General features: G+C 42.7%; 1 protein-coding gene across 1 annotated transcript; it reads left to right on the forward strand.

The window, feature by feature from the left end:
* Positions 1-7,478: 7,478 nt before the first annotated feature.
* On the forward strand, positions 7,479-17,455 carry SPRYD7 (SPRY domain containing 7). The gene is made up of 5 exons (XM_058825226.1): positions 7,479-7,613; positions 8,834-8,950; positions 11,863-12,029; positions 13,653-13,755; positions 16,230-17,455. Exons 1-5 carry the CDS (start codon positions 7,508-7,510, stop codon positions 16,325-16,327), a joined length of 591 nt encoding a protein of 196 aa, XP_058681209.1. The 5' UTR covers positions 7,479-7,507; the 3' UTR covers positions 16,328-17,455.
* The last annotated feature ends 1,999 nt before the right edge of the window (positions 17,456-19,454 follow it).

Consider the following 19,454-nt stretch of genomic DNA (forward strand, 5'->3'; position numbering starts at 1 on the left):
CGCCGCTCCCGCCCCGCCGCCCGGCCCTGGCCCGCCGGAGCCACCGGCCGGGAGCTGCTGTCCCGCCGTCCCACCCACCTTGGCCCGCGGCCGCCGATCCAGCCCCGGGGCAGGAGCTGCTGCGGCTCTTCCCTTCCTCCGTTTGCCTGCGAGCGGCCGGGAAGGCCTCCGGAGCTGCCGGGAGAGGGCCGGCGGTGGATGCTGCCTGCCTAAGGCGGCGGCCGAGGCTGCAGCCTGTGCCTCCGCCGAGATATATACGGGTTTCTGTTGTTTGTTAACTCTGTTAAATTACACTTGATCCTGCAGCTCACAGGCGCACGTTGCACAGCCTAAGGAGGGGCGCTGCTGGGTGACAATCCTGCTGGGGATCTGCCACCTTCCGAAAGCACTTATTAAAAGAAAACATAATTTGAGACAGATAGCCTTATGTGCTTCATAAAAGGAGAGTGATTCATTCTTATTTGCTTGAACACACTGGTTATACCGTTTCCAGCTGGTGAATCTCTTCGAGATTTAACGTGGCCTGTAAAACCAGTGCAGCTTTTCCATAAAACACTGACTGGTCCCAGGGAAATGGAGCAGAAGAGATCCCATGTCTACTTGAAAGAGCATTCTAGTTACAGGACTATGAAACTGAATCTGGAAGTGCTGAGATGTCAGAGGACCTTTGTGTTGGGTATCTCTTTTGCAGTTCTGATAGTTCTCAGTTAACAGAACAGGTCTCATATCAAAGTAAAACTGAACTTATTTTCAAGTTAGACTTTGTGAAATACTACATCAAAAGCTGTTCTCATATGTACATACTCTGCACCCACTCCCCTACTCTGTACCCACTGCAGTCCCGTGACTCATCAGCACAGGGGAGACTCTTCACCTCCAGGACTACTCACTCAAGGAACATCACAAATTGTATTTCTATCAAATGAAGCTCCCTTGCACATCTGACATATTTCTTCTCATTATTTAGGAATCTGGATCTTAAAAGCCATTCAATAACGTTACTGAACTATAAGGTTATGCTTCCCCAATTCACTGCAGTCAGTTGCTCCTCACCTTCTCTCCTTGCTGCCCCACACAAGCTGGCCTGCCTGCTCAGCTGAACTCAATAGGAACAGTTTGACCCGGGACAAGCATTTTTGAAAATCCCTTTGAGAGTGCTTACACACTGAGGCATTTCTTCCACTATCCACTGGAGAACAGCGCCAGCAGGTAGAGTTGCAGCACAAAAGCAACTGAGACCTTCAGATGTATTTCAACATCCTGCTTGTTTCTAATTGTCCATCATCTTGTTTGCTGTTTATTAAAAACAAGTAATTCCAGGCAGTTTCCCTCAGCCACCTAAGCTGCTTTCAATTGATATCCCAGTGCTTGTGCATTTACATTTGCTGAGTACTCCTTGTCTACACATACCCAACAGCCACTTTTATATCAAAAATTTCTGGGTCCTGTTAATCTTTGTAATTTTATGGTTAAAGATTAACAACAACATGGCATTTTAGATTTCTCACTCATTATTTCCATATATTTTTGGTATAACATTTGCCCCCCAATATATTTTTAGAGTGTGTTTTGTTTTCTATTTGTTCTTTGGGCTGGTCTCCTTATGAATGAAGAAGGAGCTGAATGGGTGGAAGAGTGGTTGCCTGCCCACCTGGGATAATGCCTCTTCATTAGGTCCACTTGAAAATGTTCTTGTCCCTCCTTGCCTTTGATTTCTTCTGTCAAAGAGGAAAGCTTAAACTTCTGGGCAAACATACAGCAGGGTTTCTGTGCTTGGTGCACAGAAACACTGCCCAGCCAGCACCCTACTTAAGTGTCTCACAGCTGTCCTGAGCATAATCAAATAGAATTTGGTCACTCTTCTATTTCTTATCTGAGTCACACACAACTGTAAGTCCATCTTTCTATACTTTTTAACTCAGCTTCAATAGCAGCACTTTCAGTAGCAGTTTGTTTATGAGCTTGCATCCCTGCATCCAAGAGCACAGTGTCTTCCCAAGGCAGCGTCAAAGGCTGGTTGTGGAAGCTTCAGAGAAAAGCTGTGGCTGATGGAAAAGAGCATTTGTAGATCTGTGGAGTAATACATAAACAAAGCCAAGGGAAATCTAGGCTCAAAGGAGAGGCACAGCTTGAAAGGAGGTGTTAGGATAAATGCCACTTAGTTATGGGAGGGTTGAAAATACAGGGGTAGAAATTTGGAAGGAATTATACAATAGTGGTAATTTCCAGATTTTCAAGACAAGCACCATATTTTTTGTAAGACAAAGGGCATTCATCTGCTGTCATCTTTAAACTACAGAGAGAACCCAGATCATGGCTCTTCTAATAAACACTATGCCAGGAAATTTCTGAGACTGAAACTCAGAGTTGTGGTTCAGTCGGCGACCTCAGAGCTGACAGCTCCTACTCCCCTTGTCTGTCCCAGCTCTGCCAGCCTTTGCAGATGCTCTACTGAGCTGATTCCACCCACTCAGTCAGCAGAACACTATTCCCTTCTCTTTGTTGAGGTGAGTTTTGTGCTGATTCAACAAGTTAAATCAGCCCAACGCAAGATTAGACAATCACCAGGTCTAACGTCAGAAGAGCGAGGAAAAGAGGAGTAAGATTTTCCTCATCCAGTGGCAGCAAGCCATTAACGTGACTCAGGTTGTAACAGGTAACTCTACCCTGACAGGCAGATTCTCAGGGGGTTAAGCCAAGACAAGACTGTGCTACTGGCAAAAGTCATCATTCCTTCCTTTCCCCTTTCCTTAGTCATGCTTTCCTGAGGCCTCCTCTCTGCTGGCTACAACACTCATGCAGCCACATGTTAAGCCAGATCAGCTTGCCAACAGAGCTGAAAACTAACAAAAAAAAAAAAAAAAAAAAAAAAAATAAAGAAGAAAAAGAAAAGAAGTTTCCAGCAGGATCAATTTTGGCAGCCAGCTGATCCTGCAGCCAAACAAACACCAGTGAGAGGGCCTGTTTCGGTGGCAGCCTGCACACACGTCAGCATAAACCAGAAGTGCCTCCACAGGCCATAATTTCACAAATGCTCCCAGCGAGCTGTTGCCAGCACTGCTGCCAAAAGTAACACAGCCTTGCCCTCGGCCACACCAGCTGCTCATTCCAGGCTCCAGGCACCCGCTGTGCTTTGCTGGAGGAGAACTGATTGATAAATATAGCTGGAGTTAAAAGCAGCATTTTTTTCCTCCCAAATTTGTATTCCACATCAGTGAAGCACCTCTGAACCAAAGACCTGTTGGATTTTAATTGTCTCCTGGGGTGAAGCTCCATGAAAAGAGGTGAGTTGAGGGCATTTTACAGTCTTAGCCTTGGCTGCAAACCTGCCTTCCCACTAAGGCTTCACGTCCCATTACAGAGGTGTCAGACACACAGAATACACTCCAGCTTCAGGACAGAGACTTCTTGAAGGACTCTCCTTTATTCAGCTGTGCTGGGGTAAGCATACTCTCAATCTGAGGTGGATAATGTAGTCACTGTGGGTACCTAAATATGGACATAAATCTGCAAGAGCCTAGAGCAGCTTGATAAGAAGCTACCACAAGGTAACGAAAATGAATAAATTATTCAAAACAGCTCCACATATCAAACACCTTACTGATATATAAATGTTTCACAACTATACTGTATCTAACTACATTTCTTTTCAACAGATACATCTGGACTATATTAAACATTCCAAACAAGGGATCAGAGAAAGCAGTTTCTTGTTATTGTTCCATAAAAGCTACTTTTAATATGGATTGTAGAAATACTAGGCATTAAAAATCCATGAAGGATCATCAGCAACTGAAATGATCAACTGCTGTTTTAAGGTCTGAATTTCAGAGTCTGCCTTGATATCTGCAGGGTCTCTGCTGACTATTTTAGCAGTCCTGAAAAGCTCTGTAGTTTTGCATACAGAACTTTGACCTACAGAGTTAACTAATATTCAGCACTTTGCCAGATTTTTCTGCAGAGGGACGTGGGGGGGAATCAATGATGAATTCAGTCAGCTCCTTAGCGAAATCCTATTTATTTACAAAGAATGTACAGCCACGTCCCATTTCCTTGCACGCAGAGGAAGCAAATGGGAGGGAGAACTGTACAGCAGTCCAAGTTTGCTGCTCCAGCCAGGATGCTTGCCCAGAAGAAGCTGTCCCTTGGCTTTTTCTCAGGGCCATACACCACTGCTTCTCCCACTGTCTGCTGGCTCTTGCGTGGTGTTTCCGGTCCCGGACATGCACACAGGCAAACACAGCTGCAACCAATCTGCTCTTGCTGCTGCACTCACAAGCAGTCCCTAGAAAAGTCTCCCTGACTTTCCCCAAATTAGTGCTTGCTCATACAAGTTAGCTCATCTTAGCACCACTTGGCCATGCACCCCTGTGCCATGGGCAGCAGTTTCTCGGTTTTAGCTATCTTATGCCATAAAAGTACTCAATTGCTCCTTCCTGAACAAAGCATGGCCAGCATCCCTGTCAGTTTTAATGAGGTTTGGGACTGCCTATAGATCAAAGCTCTGCTCCAGTGGGTTTTGCTTGTATTGCATAAAGAGGAAGGGAGAAATGACCTCCAAAACAAAGAGAACAACAAGGAACAAAATTAATTTCCATATGTAATTTCTTCTATGATTTGGCAAGCATCAGATTAACTGTGTAAAACAGAGGAGTTCCTACAGAAAGTTAATCCTCACAAGAACTACATTATGGTGAAGATTTCAAAAGTACAAGCACAACCTGTTTTTCATCTGAGACCTTGTCTGTATCATCTTCCAAACCACAGACCTGACCCTGGGAGTGGAAGGACTGCTTTCAATAAACAAACCTTGATTTTCCAGTTCTGCACCATCATTTACTTCTGTGCAAGTTGCATGGAGACATTACTAAATCCATTCCAACATACATAATAACTACTTTTTTACATTGGTTTTCACAGGTGTAAATGCCTCCACAAAGCACGCGGCAGCGGAGAAGCAAGTCCGATTGGTTTCTACTTGCAGGACAAAGAGGAATTATTTCTCTGAGAACAGATTAGTCATGTATTACACTGTTGTAATGTGTGCTGCCACAATGGGAGAGAGCTGCCCTCTCCTGCAAATTTGGCATATCAGGGAACCTTTCTGAAACATACTTGTCTGAAGCCAGTAGATGTACTTTGCAGGGCTAATGAGAGACAGTTGTATTTTGTGAATGAAGCTCTAAGCCAGAGAATGAAACAAATCAATGACCATCATTTTCCTTCAGCAGGTCCTCCAAATAAGTCTGCATTTGTGAAATGGATAGGAGTGGTTGTGTTCTACTAGCATGGTTCCCAGACAAAATGTTTCTGCTGCTACTGTTCAAGGAAATAAAGTTAAAACACTGCAAGCAGCAAACATGTTTAGGCATGCTGAGCATAATTTTGCATCCAGTGTGGGAGGGTCCAAAATACTTGGCCACCCCAAGTGAAAGAAATGAACATTCAAGTAAGGCAGAAGCTGAATTAACCCTTGATTAGCAAGCACAATTATACTTCTACATATTGAAGGCAAGATCTTCATTTCTTTGGGGCAGTTCTTTGTGCACTGTAAAGCTTTTGGTGCTCACACACTATAAACAGCCTGACAAGCACATTTACAAATACACTGCTATCCTGCTGCAACTGTTCACCTCATCCTTCAAGAAAGTCATTTAGAGCTTAAATCTCTAGCTAAGTTTTCTTTTTATTTTCTTTTTTTTTTCTTTTTAAAACTATATTAATGTTTATCTTTTAGCATTTACTGTAACAAACCCACAGGCAATAAAAATCCCACAGTGACTTAAATGAGACTAAATTTGTGAACAACAAGCTACCAGTAAGAATCCCGATGCCTTCCATATGAAATAAATAAACATCAGTTTCCACCTAATATTTACTTCTTGGAAGTTCAAGACTAATCCCATTTGGCATATTTTAAGGAAGTGAGCTCTTGACCCCAAATGTTTATGGGCTGTAACAGTAAGTCCAATAAAAAAAAGGAAGAACATTTTAGAGCTGCTCTTAAAATCAGATTGGTTTTAGGCACGATTTTGAGAAAGACAGCACTTCACCTCATGTTTCAAGTAAAAGGGGGTAAGTGTGACTGATACAGCCCATCCAGACCAGTAAGAGATTTGTGGCTATGAGAGTTTATTTTAACAAGGATTTCTGAATATCTGGATTAACCCCCTGGCCCCCACAAGACAGATAACATAGCACCACATGGGTCACATTACTTACATCATACTTCATACTGTAATAAAATGTTAAGGGAGCCTTCTTGGTGAAATGCCGCATAATAATACATTGAAATAATGAGAAACAACAATATCACTCCAAACTGGTTTGGAGATAAAGAAGCCTTCAGATGAAAATAATCAAATTACCTGCTATCTGCAAAACATTCTACGTCAGCAGCCCATGCCACATTTATTTGATATTTTTCTGTAGGTAAATAAAAATGTGAAGTGGGCACAGGTAGGCTTCCATAGCCATGTTATCAATATTTACTGTGTTTGTTGGAGCCCAGTTTGTGGGTCCTGCTCTGGATGCTGTGTGTGCAGTATGAATGCAGAAATAGACATAGAAATGCTCCTGTAACCCAGGGACCACAAATCATGTTACAGCGCTTTTATTAGGTGGTATGTATTCCACCTCTGTGAGAGGGACACAAAGCTGGCCTCAAAACAAAATAATAAGTGCAGTGATAGCACAATGTAGCAGTCATGGCAGTTGAATTTGAGTGAATTTAGGAGAGGTTTTGAGCACATTAAGAAGTACTCTAGGAGCAAAGTGTACTTCTTCAAACACTCGGGGTTAAGACTCGGAGATGGAAGGGCAAAGGTCTGGAAAAGGAGAGAGCGCAACTCACAGGTGCACCTGCAGGCCCGGTTGCGTGAACCTTTCATTTCAGTCAGCCACGTCTGAGTTTTCCAAAAATTAAAAAAGAGAAAGGTGGAGGGGGGAAAAAAATGAAAAAGGACATAAAACAAACGGGGTTCTTGTTACTTGGTGCCAGGAATAACTGAGCAGTAAATTTCCATGAAGGAGTCCCTTCCCACGTGTGAGATTCGCTGATGCCAATCAATGCCCTCTTTTTTTATATATGTATATATGCATAGATACATGAATGTATCTATGCATATATACATGTGCATAGATGTATATATACACATGTATATATGCACAGATACATTTATGCATGTACATTATGCATAGATACTTTATATGTATGTACATACGTACAATACGTCCTTTAGGAGGCTGCGCCGGCCGCCTCACGCCACGGCGACAGCTGCGGGAAAAAGAGATCAGCAGGGGCTGCACTCGTTGTCCACTAGATTTTAATTTCCAGAGGAAGGACGGGACGCTTATGTTGATTTTTATTTTTTTTCCTAATTTAATTTAATTTCACTTTAGCCCGCGCTCGGCCCGGCGCTCCCCGCCCGCCATGTCGCGGCGGGGCGGGGCGGGGCCGTGCGGCGGCGGCCGTTGGGCCTGCGCGGTGCGGGGGGTGCGGCCAGCCATGGCCGCCTCCGTGTTCTGCTGCTTCTCCTGGTGCCGGGATGGCGGCGCCGGGCACATTCCGCTCAAGGAGATGCCGGCCGTGCACCTGGACACGCAGCGCATGGGTGAGCGGGGCAGGGGCGCTGCCGCCGGCGGGCGGCTCCCTGGCGGGCAGGGCAGCAGCCCCGGAGCGCGGCACGGGGGGTAACCGCTGGAAAAGTCGCCTTGGGGCTGCTTCTATAGCAGGAATTGGCAGGTTTTTAAACCGAGGAAGCGTGGTTTGGGTGTGGTTTAAAGCAGTTCGTGTTTAACTGAAGTTGGTGGGCGCAGTGAGTGTGTGAGGAGGCTGAGGGCGGCAGGCTGCTCGGCGGGGCTGCCGTGGCAGGGTGGGCACGGCTGGTTCAGAGCCGAGGGGCTGAGCTCGCAGAACCGCGGAATCGGTGAGGCTGGAAAAGAGTTCTGAGGTCATCGAGTCCCACCTGTGCCCCAACGCCACCACGTCAGCCGGACCAGGGCACTTAATGCCACATCCAGCCTTTCCTTAAACATCTCCAGGGCCGGAGACTCCACCTCCAGTTACGGCAGTGGGGATGGAGAAGGAGCCAGGCCGTGCAGTGTCTTACCCGTAACTGCTGCTCTTTTGGGGATTACCCTTAGCATGAGCTGTCCACAGAACCGTGCCCGGGCTTTGCTGAGGACAGAGGGGATCTGGGCCAGCAGCAGCAGAGCCGGGAGAGAGCTGGGGAGGAATAGGTGCGGTCCGGTGCTCGGGCACAATTGTTAGCCACAGCCATGTGCTTGGCCATGAAGTGCTCCAATGGAGAAGGAAAGCTTAGCAGAGAATTTTTTCCTCTCTGTATTGGCAGGCACATTTCTAATATTTCAGAGACTAACTAAACACCTTGCAATTCCATCATCAATCATTTCTACCCGATATGCTTTTCCTTCTTGTTGCAGAATGCTTTTTGTCGGATGTTAGAGAACAGAGTACAGGGCTTTGGTCTCACAGTGAACCCTTTCTGACTAAATTGTAAGTTATGCTTTTGATGTGGCTAAAGCAAAGGTGGTAATCAGCATGGTGCCATAAAGCCCGAGAGGTGAAAATTAGATCAGCTGATAGTTTTAAAATAAATAAACCCTAGTGGAAAGATGAACTAGCCTGTAAACAACCTTCCTTCTCTTGCTTCAAAGTACAGCCCATCATCATATTTCTCACAGACTAATGAAGCTTTTACTTGGAGCAGAAGTAACAAAACCTGGTCTCAATATTTAGGGCTTTTGAGGGCTGCTTTCAGGTTTCTAAAATGTTTTGAAGTTCTGTGGGTTTCTTTTTTTCTATTTGCAGGAACGGATGTTGTCATTGTTAAAAATGGCAGAAGAATATGTGGCACGGGAGGATGCTTAGCAAATGCACCTTTGCATCAGAACAAGAGTTATTTTGAGTTTAAAATCCAGTCCACAGGTTAGTCAGCAAAAAATACACAACTTTAAACTTGGGAGGTGTGTTATATTGCCTGCTGGTGGCAGTATCTCAAAGGCTCAGCACATGCATCTTTCTAATTGCATCCTTGAACTTGTGAACTTTAGAGAGATTTATAAGTTACTGTGTGAAAGGAAATTTCTTTTTTTTTTCTTTTTTAATTCTGACTCTAAAATATTAAAAATAATAGTAAGGGTATTACTAAAGGAGTGCAAATTCTAAGCCCCCACATTGTTCTGTATGCTGTTATAGGCATGTTTTTCAGGTGGCATATTTTAGAAATTATTTTTCATCAATAAATGCTTATGACCACATAAAACACTGTAGCTATGGAGTATTTTTTAAGGAGTGCAGTTTATCCAGTGATATTTGTATCTATTTGTCTACCCTCATTTGCACTTAGCAGGCACAGTTAGCCCAAGCAAGGGTAACACTCCTTGTGCTACCCTTTGCTCTTCAGATCAAGTGTGTAGCACTTACTCTGACACTGCCTTATCCAGAGGAGCCTTTCAGCACCTTGTTCCTTTATTTGCTCCTACAAATACAGTCAGCTTCACTACTACAGAGAGCACTCCAGGCTTGCCTGCATTCTGGCATGAAAAGTCAGCCTGTATTTTTAAAAGCTGCTAGCAGACACTCTGAAAATAAAGCTGTGCTTTCCTGAAGTGTGTGTGGGGAGGGAAGAAGAAGGGAAGTGTTAGTCCTGAGGCAGGCCTTATGTACCAGCTGGAGCTTGATGCTGAAACTTTTTGGATAAGAATTGTTTGCCTTCAGGTGGGTCAGAGTGCAGGCAGCATGTACACAGATCTGCCCACAACACCTTGCAGTACAGCTAGCTGGTTAGTTTGAGCTACATGTAAGCCCATATCCAATTTAACTTGGCAATTTTATTGTCCTTTTTTTGGGAAAAATCCATTGCAGGTGTTGTTCATCTATGGTCATTATTCAGACAGTCTATCCATGTTCTTAACACTTGAGAAACATGAGAGATAAACTCTGCTGGTTTCTGTGTGCCTTTTTTCCTCTATTCCTGTGCCCCAAGGCAGGAGAACTGTGGAAGACTTACTTCTGGAAATCTAAGATTTACTTTATCCCTGCACAGTCAATTAGAGGTTATCTATGGGGTCACCCTGACTATTATAAAGTTTTTTGAAGTTGAATCAAACTCTTACCTTTTCATTCTTGCTGTTAGAATAAATTATTCTACAGTTTCATCTTTTGAAAATAAGTTTCTTACATATTTGCCTCATTTTAGTCTTCTCTAGACTAAAAAGTCCCAGTTTGTTGGGGTTTTTTTTCATTATCACCTTATAGATAAAATTTTTACACTTTTGATTGCTTTTGTTGTTTCTTCTACAATATCTTTAGTCAGCCTAATTTATCTTGAGGTACAGTGCTTAAAATGGATGTTCTGCTTCAGCTGCAGCAGCAGTAGATTACCTCATCTGTTTTATACATGCCACACATCCAGAAGTTTTCCACATCAGTAGAGCACACTCACACTCAGCAAGTGTTTGTGAGCTGGTTACCAAGCCACTACTGTATTTGTGCCACTTACTGTTCCTACTTACCTGCTCTTCTTCATATTTAAATAAAAACAGATGCACTTTCTTTATCTCTAACTAGTTAGTCACTTTAAACCTCTCAAGAGCTTGCAGTCCTGTCAAGCTGGGATTGGCAGCACGTTTAATCAACACATTGTCATGTTATGCAAGTAATTGATGGTAATACACAACAGTATCTGACCTTGTGCATTCAATGCAAAACCTCAAACCACACTTGAGTCATCTTTTTTGATTTGACAGGGTGCTGCTGATGAGTAATCCTGGAATAGTTTTCTAACCACTCGTGCCTTCATATTGCTGTAACTGTCTAGACCATGTTTTCATCATTTGACTATTTCAGTGTTGTATGAGTTTCAAAATTATTACCAAATCTAGGTCTGTAACATTAACACTTTCTTTTTTTCCATAAGACTAGTCCAACTAGCTGAAAAAGGAAAATTTGTTGTTTACAGATCCATGCTAGTTGGATTTAATTTTTGTGTCCACCTACAGCCTCAGAGTTTGTATTCAATGTTTTTCTGGGGATGAAAGTTAAGCTGAGTGGTTACAATTCGCTTTCTCAGAGAACCTTCATTTTCAAGATAGATGCTGTTTGTCTTCAGTCTCCTGTGGCTACTTGTGCTGGGTCTGCTCAGGATGGAGTTAATTATCTTCATAGCACCTCCTGTGGTTGTGTGTTTTAGATTTGTGATGAAAGCAATACTGATAACAAAACAATACTGATAACACACTAATACTTTAGCAGTTGCTGAGCAGAGCTTGCACAGCATCAAAACCTTGTCTGTTTCTCACTCTACCCCTCCAGTGAGTACGATTAGGGTTGCATAAGAGCTTGTGAGGGGATAAAATCACGTGGATGACCCAAAATAGCCAACAAGATATTCCATACCACATAGCACCTGTCTTGTTCAGGAATAAATGGGAGAGGAGGGGATTTAGGGAGATTAGCCATCTTTTACTTGGGAATTGGCTGGGCATCAGTCTACCCCTGGAAAGTGGTGAGTGATTGCCATTGCATCACTTTTTTCTTGTTGTCTCTTTCACTTCTGCTTTACTTACTAAACAATTTTTATCTTTAGCCACAAGCTTTCTTGGTTTTACTCTTCCTTTTCTCTTCCTCCATTCCACGAGGGCCTGAGTGGGCTGGGGAAAGAGAATGACTGGTTGGATGGTGCTTAGCTGCCAGAGCTAACCCACAATAGGAGATATCTACTGGTAGTGCCATCATGGCATTAGTTAGAAAACAAATTCTTTATGCTGTCCTGCTTCAGTCAGTCTTCAAAATAACATGGCTTTTTTTTTTCTTACTGTGTTAATATCACATTTTAGGGATTTGGGGTATAGGAGTTGCAACCCAGAAAGCAAACTTGAATCAAATACCACTTGGTCGAGATGTCCACAGTCTGGTGATAAGAAATGATGGAGCTCTCTACTATAACAATGAGGAGAAAAATAGGCTACCAGCAAACAGCCTTCCTCAGGAGGGTGATGTGGTGGTGAGTTTCTTAAGGCTTTCTTACTTCCTCACCTAAATGCCTCTTATTTACAGCTCTGTTTTAAGTCAAATTGTTCAGTTTGTATCTCTCAGTTTGGAAAGTGCTGGGATATAAATTCCTGTTATCTCTGAATGAATCAGCAGCCTGGACATGGGTGGACTTCATTCTTGGTATTGATAGGTTCCTAATTAGGGATGGACTTGACCAGGGTTTGAGAAATAGTTTCTGGTGCTGTATTTCAGTATCTACCTGACTGACAATTCCCATCACGAGGATCTTATGTTGTTTGACGTGGGATCTGCCTGAACAAATAATGTGCTGGAATGCATTACATGTCTATGCACCATGCCCAGCTGAACTCAAGAACCCTTAGCTAACTGGTTAATGATTAGAAAGACAGAGCAGGGCAGAGATGGGTCCTGGGTGATAAATTAATTGTATTTTTAGCTACACTTTTGTAGTTTGTGGGGGATATTGAGTGGGGAGGGGGGGTAATGTTCCCTGGAAAAATGATTGAGGGAAAATTTTAATTTTTTGTACCTTACTATTTCAGGTTTCTCAAAACATCCTTAAGTGACTTTGTTCAAAGTGCTGTTTTTTTAGTACTGTCATTTTCTCCATGTCCTCTTAGGTATTTTCAAAAATACATGAGAGCAATGCAATGAAATTGAGACCATTTATCCCCCCTACTTTTTCACACTGGGTAACTTGCTTCTCTTATAGCCATGGTTAGAAATGCCATCTTTAGAAGCTGCAAACAGCTAGGGGTGATAACTCCACCCTTAACCCTCAGATACAATACTGGTCTTTTAATCCCCTTCTGAAATTGTTTTTTGAAGGGTTGCAGTTTGTTTCAGGCTTTGGTGAACTAGTGTGATCTGAACAGCTTCAGCTAATCACAAAAAACACAACTGATGTGTTACTGTTAACTTCCTCATTTCCATAAGTATCAAGTTATTTTGTTCTGTCAGGAAAACAAATTTTTGAAGTCCTGCCTGAGCTCACAAATTGTCACGCTCAGACATACCAAAGCAGTGAGGGAAGCCCTTTAGCTAACAGATGAGTAAGTTACTATCTTGTTAGTGTTTGCTTTCTGCCCTGTGGTCAGCATATTTATAGCGTTGTGTGTGAAACCACGGTCTGCTGCTGCCAGCAGAGTAAATGAGCTTAGAGAGGTTCCCATATGGAGGTATGGAAGGGTGAACTTGGTTCCTAGCATCGTTATTTATTAAAGTTATTACAGGGAGAAGATACAAACAAGAAGACTGCAATACTCCTTCTCATACTCAAAATCACTGAACATCTTGTGTTTCTTTAACGTGGTGAAGTTTGGAAATTTGTTCTGTTAACTCAGTAAGATGTGGAATGTATTGTGCATTACTGTGCTGCATCCCAGTTGGAATGGGCATTAAGGAATCCTGAGTATTTGAAAATACATATGTTACTGGTCACTTATTAACTTCTAGTCTTTGGCAGGATATGTCAAGTGAGATTTTCTAGGATGCTGTGGTTTGCATAATGGTGTTAAAATCTGCCTATGGCTAAGAAAGCTAAGTAGCAGTCTTATGTGTATAAACTTGTTGATGCTTTTTTTTTTTTTTGTTAATTTTCTATACTTTCTAGGGCATTACATATGACCATGTAGAATTAAATGTATATTTAAATGGCAAGAACATGCATTGCCCAGCTTCAGGAATCAGGGGGACTGTATATCCAGTGGTCTATGGTAAGTCAGAGATTTTCAAACTGTTTCACATTATGGAAGATATTTTCATTTAGTTCTGTTTTGTGAGCTGTGTATTCTTCTGACTTAAATGTAACACACATCAATCATCTATTCTTGGCAACTACAACAATTAATTACCTGAAAATTTAAACCTAGGAAATGATAAAAGAATTTTTTTGACTCATTTTTAATGCTGCTTAATAGGGAAAAGAGCACTGCTTACTCACTGCTTATAGTGTCCACATCCAGCAAGCTGGGGAGTTGCTGCACTCAGTCTAAAAGTTGCCAGGTAAAAAAAAAAATTAAGCAGATGGCAGACTTGTGGGTTAATCTGATTTATCTGTGAAGCTTGATATTTATGCCTTTTAATTTCTCATACTTCATAAATGCCACCAGTGTTCCATAGCAATAGAATTGTTGTTTGTGTTTTCCTGAACTTCCTGTGCAGTTTCTGCTCTTTGCTGCTTGTCCTATTGCTCTGCACCACCGAGCAGTGCCTGGATCCACCCTTTTGGCACCCTCCCTTCAGATACTCACAGATATTGGTGAGGTCCCTTCTCAGTCATCTCCTATTGAGACTGAGCAGACCCAGCTCCCTCAGCCTTTTCTCATAGGAGAGGTGCTCCAGTCCCTTCATCATCTTCATCACCATCCTCTGGACCTGCTCCAGGAACTCCAGTTTATCTGAGCCTCATTTAAATAGTAGCCAAAATAATTTTGGTTGTAAGGATAACCCTTAGCTGCATGATAGGGATAATTTTTAATTCATGGTGGGCTCCTAACGAACTGTTGGCATGTTCCCATTTATATCTTGATACATTTTGATTGATACGGAGTTTTACGAACAGGAAGAAAACACACCAGTTGATTGTAGAGTCTTTGAAATCTGTGAATGTAGCTGGTGAATCCCTTGCTTCAAGCCCTGAGGGCGGAATGGTTGTACATGGCCAGGCTGTGATGTGTCCTTCAGCCACCTGATGGCGCCGCTAAAACGCTGTGGCGGCAGCTCCTCGTGCAAAACCTTCATCATCGTCAGCAGCAGCAGAGTTACTGTGAGGCTGCATCCTCCTGTCTTTTGGTAGGGGTCTTACACAGCATGAAGAATGAAGGTTGCTTTCAGAAAATACTCGGTGGCATGTTACCCTACTGTTAATCTTTTTTCTCTGACTCAAGAAGTTCCATGCCTGGAGAATGCAGTGACCTTTTATTGCCAGGCTCTTTGGGTCTTCTTCCACAAGTGGGCATAATTTCATTATAATTATCATGTCTCCTACATGTAGCTATAACTTGAAGCCTGCAGGTTGTTTTTTTACACTACTTACTTGGTATAAACTTCAAGTGTCCTTAATTTAATGTGAGCTTCTAGTCCTGTGGAAGGATTTGGCTATACAGAACAGAGTTTCTCAAACATTTACTCTATTCAGACTAGAACTAAAGATATCTTTTTAAGAGGAAGGTGGCAGATCAGGCAAACACAGTGTCAAGCTTGAGCAGATAAAACAAAAAAATGGACTTAAAGGTTATTCCGTACAGCAGCTGTACCTCAGGCACTTTAATGGAAGCAAGACATAAACACTGTGTAAGTACTAGAGAACTGTACAAACACACTGATAGGAGTTTTCACAAAGCCTAGGGGGGAAAAATTCCAGCCTTGTCTCTGAGATAGTTAAGTTCCAAAATACGGAGATGAACCTTTTCTTGTTTGAACTAATGTTGATGTTCTGCCAGGTTCATCTCAGAAGTTGTCTTTGAAACAGACCTTGCTTTTCTGACTAGGTGGGTGTTTCAGTTTGCTAGTGAAGTACACAAAAGTGTTGCTCTGAAAATACTCATCAGTTTCTTTTTTATATTCTACATTGAAAGTACTGTTGTAGGTGGGTAGATTATGCAGGGGGTCAAAACCAGGGAGAAGTTCTGTAAAAAAAACCACAATTATTTCCAGTTTCAAGAAGCAGTCAAAGAAGCTCTCTTTGCATCATTTGCCAAAACTGATGGTTTGATACCACTGCTGCAGACATGGTGAAACCTTGTAAACCTCCAGAAAGCCACTGTAGACAGGTGAAACTCCAACAGAATTAGGAACAGAAAAATATGCACGTGAAGAGGGGACATCCCTGCAAGGTTTATCTGGTAGGAGCCTTAGTCTGTAGATTTCTGGAGAAATGGAGTAGAAAATTTGGAATCAATAGCCTGAAGCTCTGCTAACACTCCTAGTGAAATTAGACATTCTCATTGATTTCACTGAGGAACCATTACCGAGTAAACAGCAGAAAAGAGAGATGGTTTGCTCTCCTGGCTTAAGGCCTTACCAAATTCATTGAAGAGATTTATTTTAATTGTGTATATGTAATGGGTATATTGAAGAAATTCTTTGTGGTTTAAGCACAGTCTACAGGTTATTAAGATGGTTTAAAAGAGGATCAAAACTGTTAGTGTTCCTTCTCTAATTCCTTATTTTTGATTCTCCTCTGCAGTTGATGACAGTGCCATTCTGGATTGTCAGTTCAGTGAATTTTATCATACACCTCCACCTGGGTTTGAAAAGATCCTCTTTGAGCAACAAATCTTCTGAATGTCTTCATACTGAGAATTTGTACCCTGCACTGTTACAAAAGCTTTGTCATCTTGAAGCCTCACTTTACTTTTAGGAAACATATCTGTATTTTTAGTAAGCACTTGTGACTGTTGTCTGCAGAATAAATACGTTAACTGCAAGACCAGGTAAATGTGTTGCTGTCCAAATAAGAGTTTTCTGGCATTGTTTTGTGGTTAAAAATGAGCATTTTGAGGCAGTGTTTTTCTCTGATTTGTACTTGATGCATAAGGAGACTAGGGATATTGCTGTTTTCAGTAGTATATTCAGTATTTTGGATAAACTGGAGCTCTGTAAGGCAAATAGTTCTTACACATATGATAGCTGTGGAGATGGATAGTTGTCATGATTTTTTTCCCCCAGCTGTTTTCTCACAGAAATTATGTAATTTTTTTAAAGGATGCATTGTGTTTGTAGTCTGTGATTTGGAATTGTGGTGTCCTCCCAGTTGTGCACAATGATTAACAATACAATGACATAACTAGCAGCTAGATACTTGCTAGATACTTGTTTTTTGGCAAGGTGTAGGTTAATCCATTCCTTCAATCTTAGGCCAGCAAATACAACTTAACTGTTTCTTTTAGCTTTTAATTTGCTTTTATTGTGACTAAAAAAATAATAGAATATTTTCTAGTAATACTTTTTTGTTGAACCTTAAAAAGTAAACCTGAACACTACCTGTGTGTTTGAGGACCACCATGCTCTGGTAAGAGAGTAAGTACAAGTCACTCAGGTTGGGTAAGCAAAGATCCAGGTGAAGGGTATGAGATGTTATGGTGAAGCCTTACATCTAAACTGTAAATTAGATTATTCTCTTATGGAATAGCATATTTAATTTCTTCATGAATCATTTATAAATGGCTAAGACATTGTTCTAAAATGTAATGCCCTTGAATATACATTGTGAGATGCTATTTTTCCCCCTCTTGTCATATTTAATATACTTCCTAGAAGAATTTTTATTGTAAAAAAAAATCTTCGTACTGAATGTTTGTGTTTTAGTTTTGGCTTTTCCTGGGTTAATGTGTTTGCATAAATGATTTTATTTAAATATTTTTAGAAATTAACCTTATTATGAAATTTTCAAATACAAACAGCTTTCTCAAAGTGTTTCACCTTAGAATTTACTACTTTTGTCTTAACTCTGTGGCCTGTGTCTTCCTTCCTTTTAGCCTTGCTGTCACGTGACAGTATTGGGTAGAACTTTTCAACCTTGTCAGCATTATGATGTAAACCTCAGGAAATTAGAATGAAATTTTATCATTTCCCTTTGAAGTCTCCTCAAATCAGAGTAGGATAATGATAAATAAAGTCTAAATCCTAAAACACCTTCCCCCCACACCTCCCTTCTTTCTGGGTTTAATTTTTTTCCCAATTTGCTCTACCTCGTTCCCCCAGCAGCGCAGAGGGACAAGGAATGGGGGCTGTGGTCAGTTCATCACATGTTGTCTCTGCTGCACCTTTTTCCTTGGGGGAGGACTCCTCACATTCTTTCCCTGCTCCAGTGTGGTTCCTTCCCTTGGGAGACAGTTCTCCAGAACTTCTCCACTGTGAGTCCTTTCCATAGGATGCAGTTCTTCATGGGCTGCTCCAGCATGGATCCCTTACACTGAGTGCAGTCCTTCAGGAACAGACAGCTCCAGCATGGGTCCCCTTGGGACCTGTTCTGGGTCACAGCCTTCATGTGCTCTGGGTGGGGCCCTTCACAGCCTGCAGGGAGATCTCTGCTCCCCCATGGATCCCCACAGGCTGCAGTGGCACAGCTGCCTCACCATGGGCTGCACCAGGGACTACAGGGGAATCTCTGCTCCAGTGCTAGGAGGACCTCCTGCCCCTCCACTGACCTTGGTGTCTGTGGGCTGTTTCTCTCATGTTCTCACTCCTCTCTCTGGCAGAAATGGTGCAGTTTTCCCCCCCACACACACCCCTTTTTAATCTGTTATTTTGGGGCTCTGCCACTGTCTCTGCTGGGCTTGATCTTGGCCAGCTGTAAGTCCATCTTGGACCCAGCTGCATCTGTCAGAAATGGGGGAAGCTTCTGGCATCTTCCCATGGAAGCCACTTCTGTAGCCCTCTGCTACCAGAACCTTGCCATGCCATCCCAATACAGCTTCCACACAGCCTGGCTTCAAATGTCTGATGCAGGTCTCCAAGTCCCAGGTTCCAGGGATTGCCTGTGACCTCTGAGGCCAAGAAAAATGGCCCTCTGTCCTTCCAGAGGTGTGCTGTCTTGGAGAAGCTGTGCTGCCAGCTGGATGAGTTCAGTGAGCAGGTGGCACACCAGAGAACATGAAAGGGAGATAGACAGGGTCTTCTCTGAGTCTGAACAGCTTGAAGAGCCTCAAACCCATCTGGAACAGGGGAGACAGCAGTGTCTGCCTTGCACTATCAAGGTAAGAAAAACCTCTGGAGAAAAGGATGGATGGAAGGTGATGACTTCTGGCACCAAGAGGAATGTTCTTGCCACACCTATGGGTTTACAGCTGCAAAACAGGTTAATTGCCCACTTAGCTGAAGAGAAGCTAGATAAGCATGGAGGCCCAGATGGTGAACAATACCTTGCTGATGAGAGGAAATGGAGTGAGAAGGAGCAGGCACTAATAGGACAAGTCAGTAGTTAACTACAGATCTAGTGTTGGGAACACGATAAGATCCTAATAGGTTGTGGTAAGAGCAGGCAGTGAGGTGGACTGAAAACTGGATGAATGGCCAGGCCCAGGGGGAGGTCAGTGACACAAAGTTTAGTTGGAGGCCAGTAACCAGCACTGTACTCCAGGGTCAATACTGGCTCAAATCCTCTTTAACATCCTCATTAACATTCTGGATGATGCAGAACAGTGCAGAGTGCACCTTAGGGAGTTTGCAGCTGACACAAACTTGAAAGGATTGGCTGATATGCCAGAGGGTTGTGTTGCTATCCAGAGGGACCACAACAAGTTGGAGAAATGAGCTGATGGGAAACTTATGAAGTTCAACAAGGAGAAGTGCAAAGTCCTGCAGTTGGGAAGAAACAACCCCATCTGTCTGAACAGGCTGGGGGCTATCCATCTAGGAAGCAGCTTGGCAGAAAGGAACCTGCAGGTCCTGGTGGACAAGGTGAACTGAG

Source organism: Ammospiza caudacuta, chromosome 2 (assembly GCF_027887145.1).
Source record: "Ammospiza caudacuta isolate bAmmCau1 chromosome 2, bAmmCau1.pri, whole genome shotgun sequence".
NCBI lineage: Eukaryota > Metazoa > Chordata > Aves > Passeriformes > Passerellidae > Ammospiza > Ammospiza caudacuta.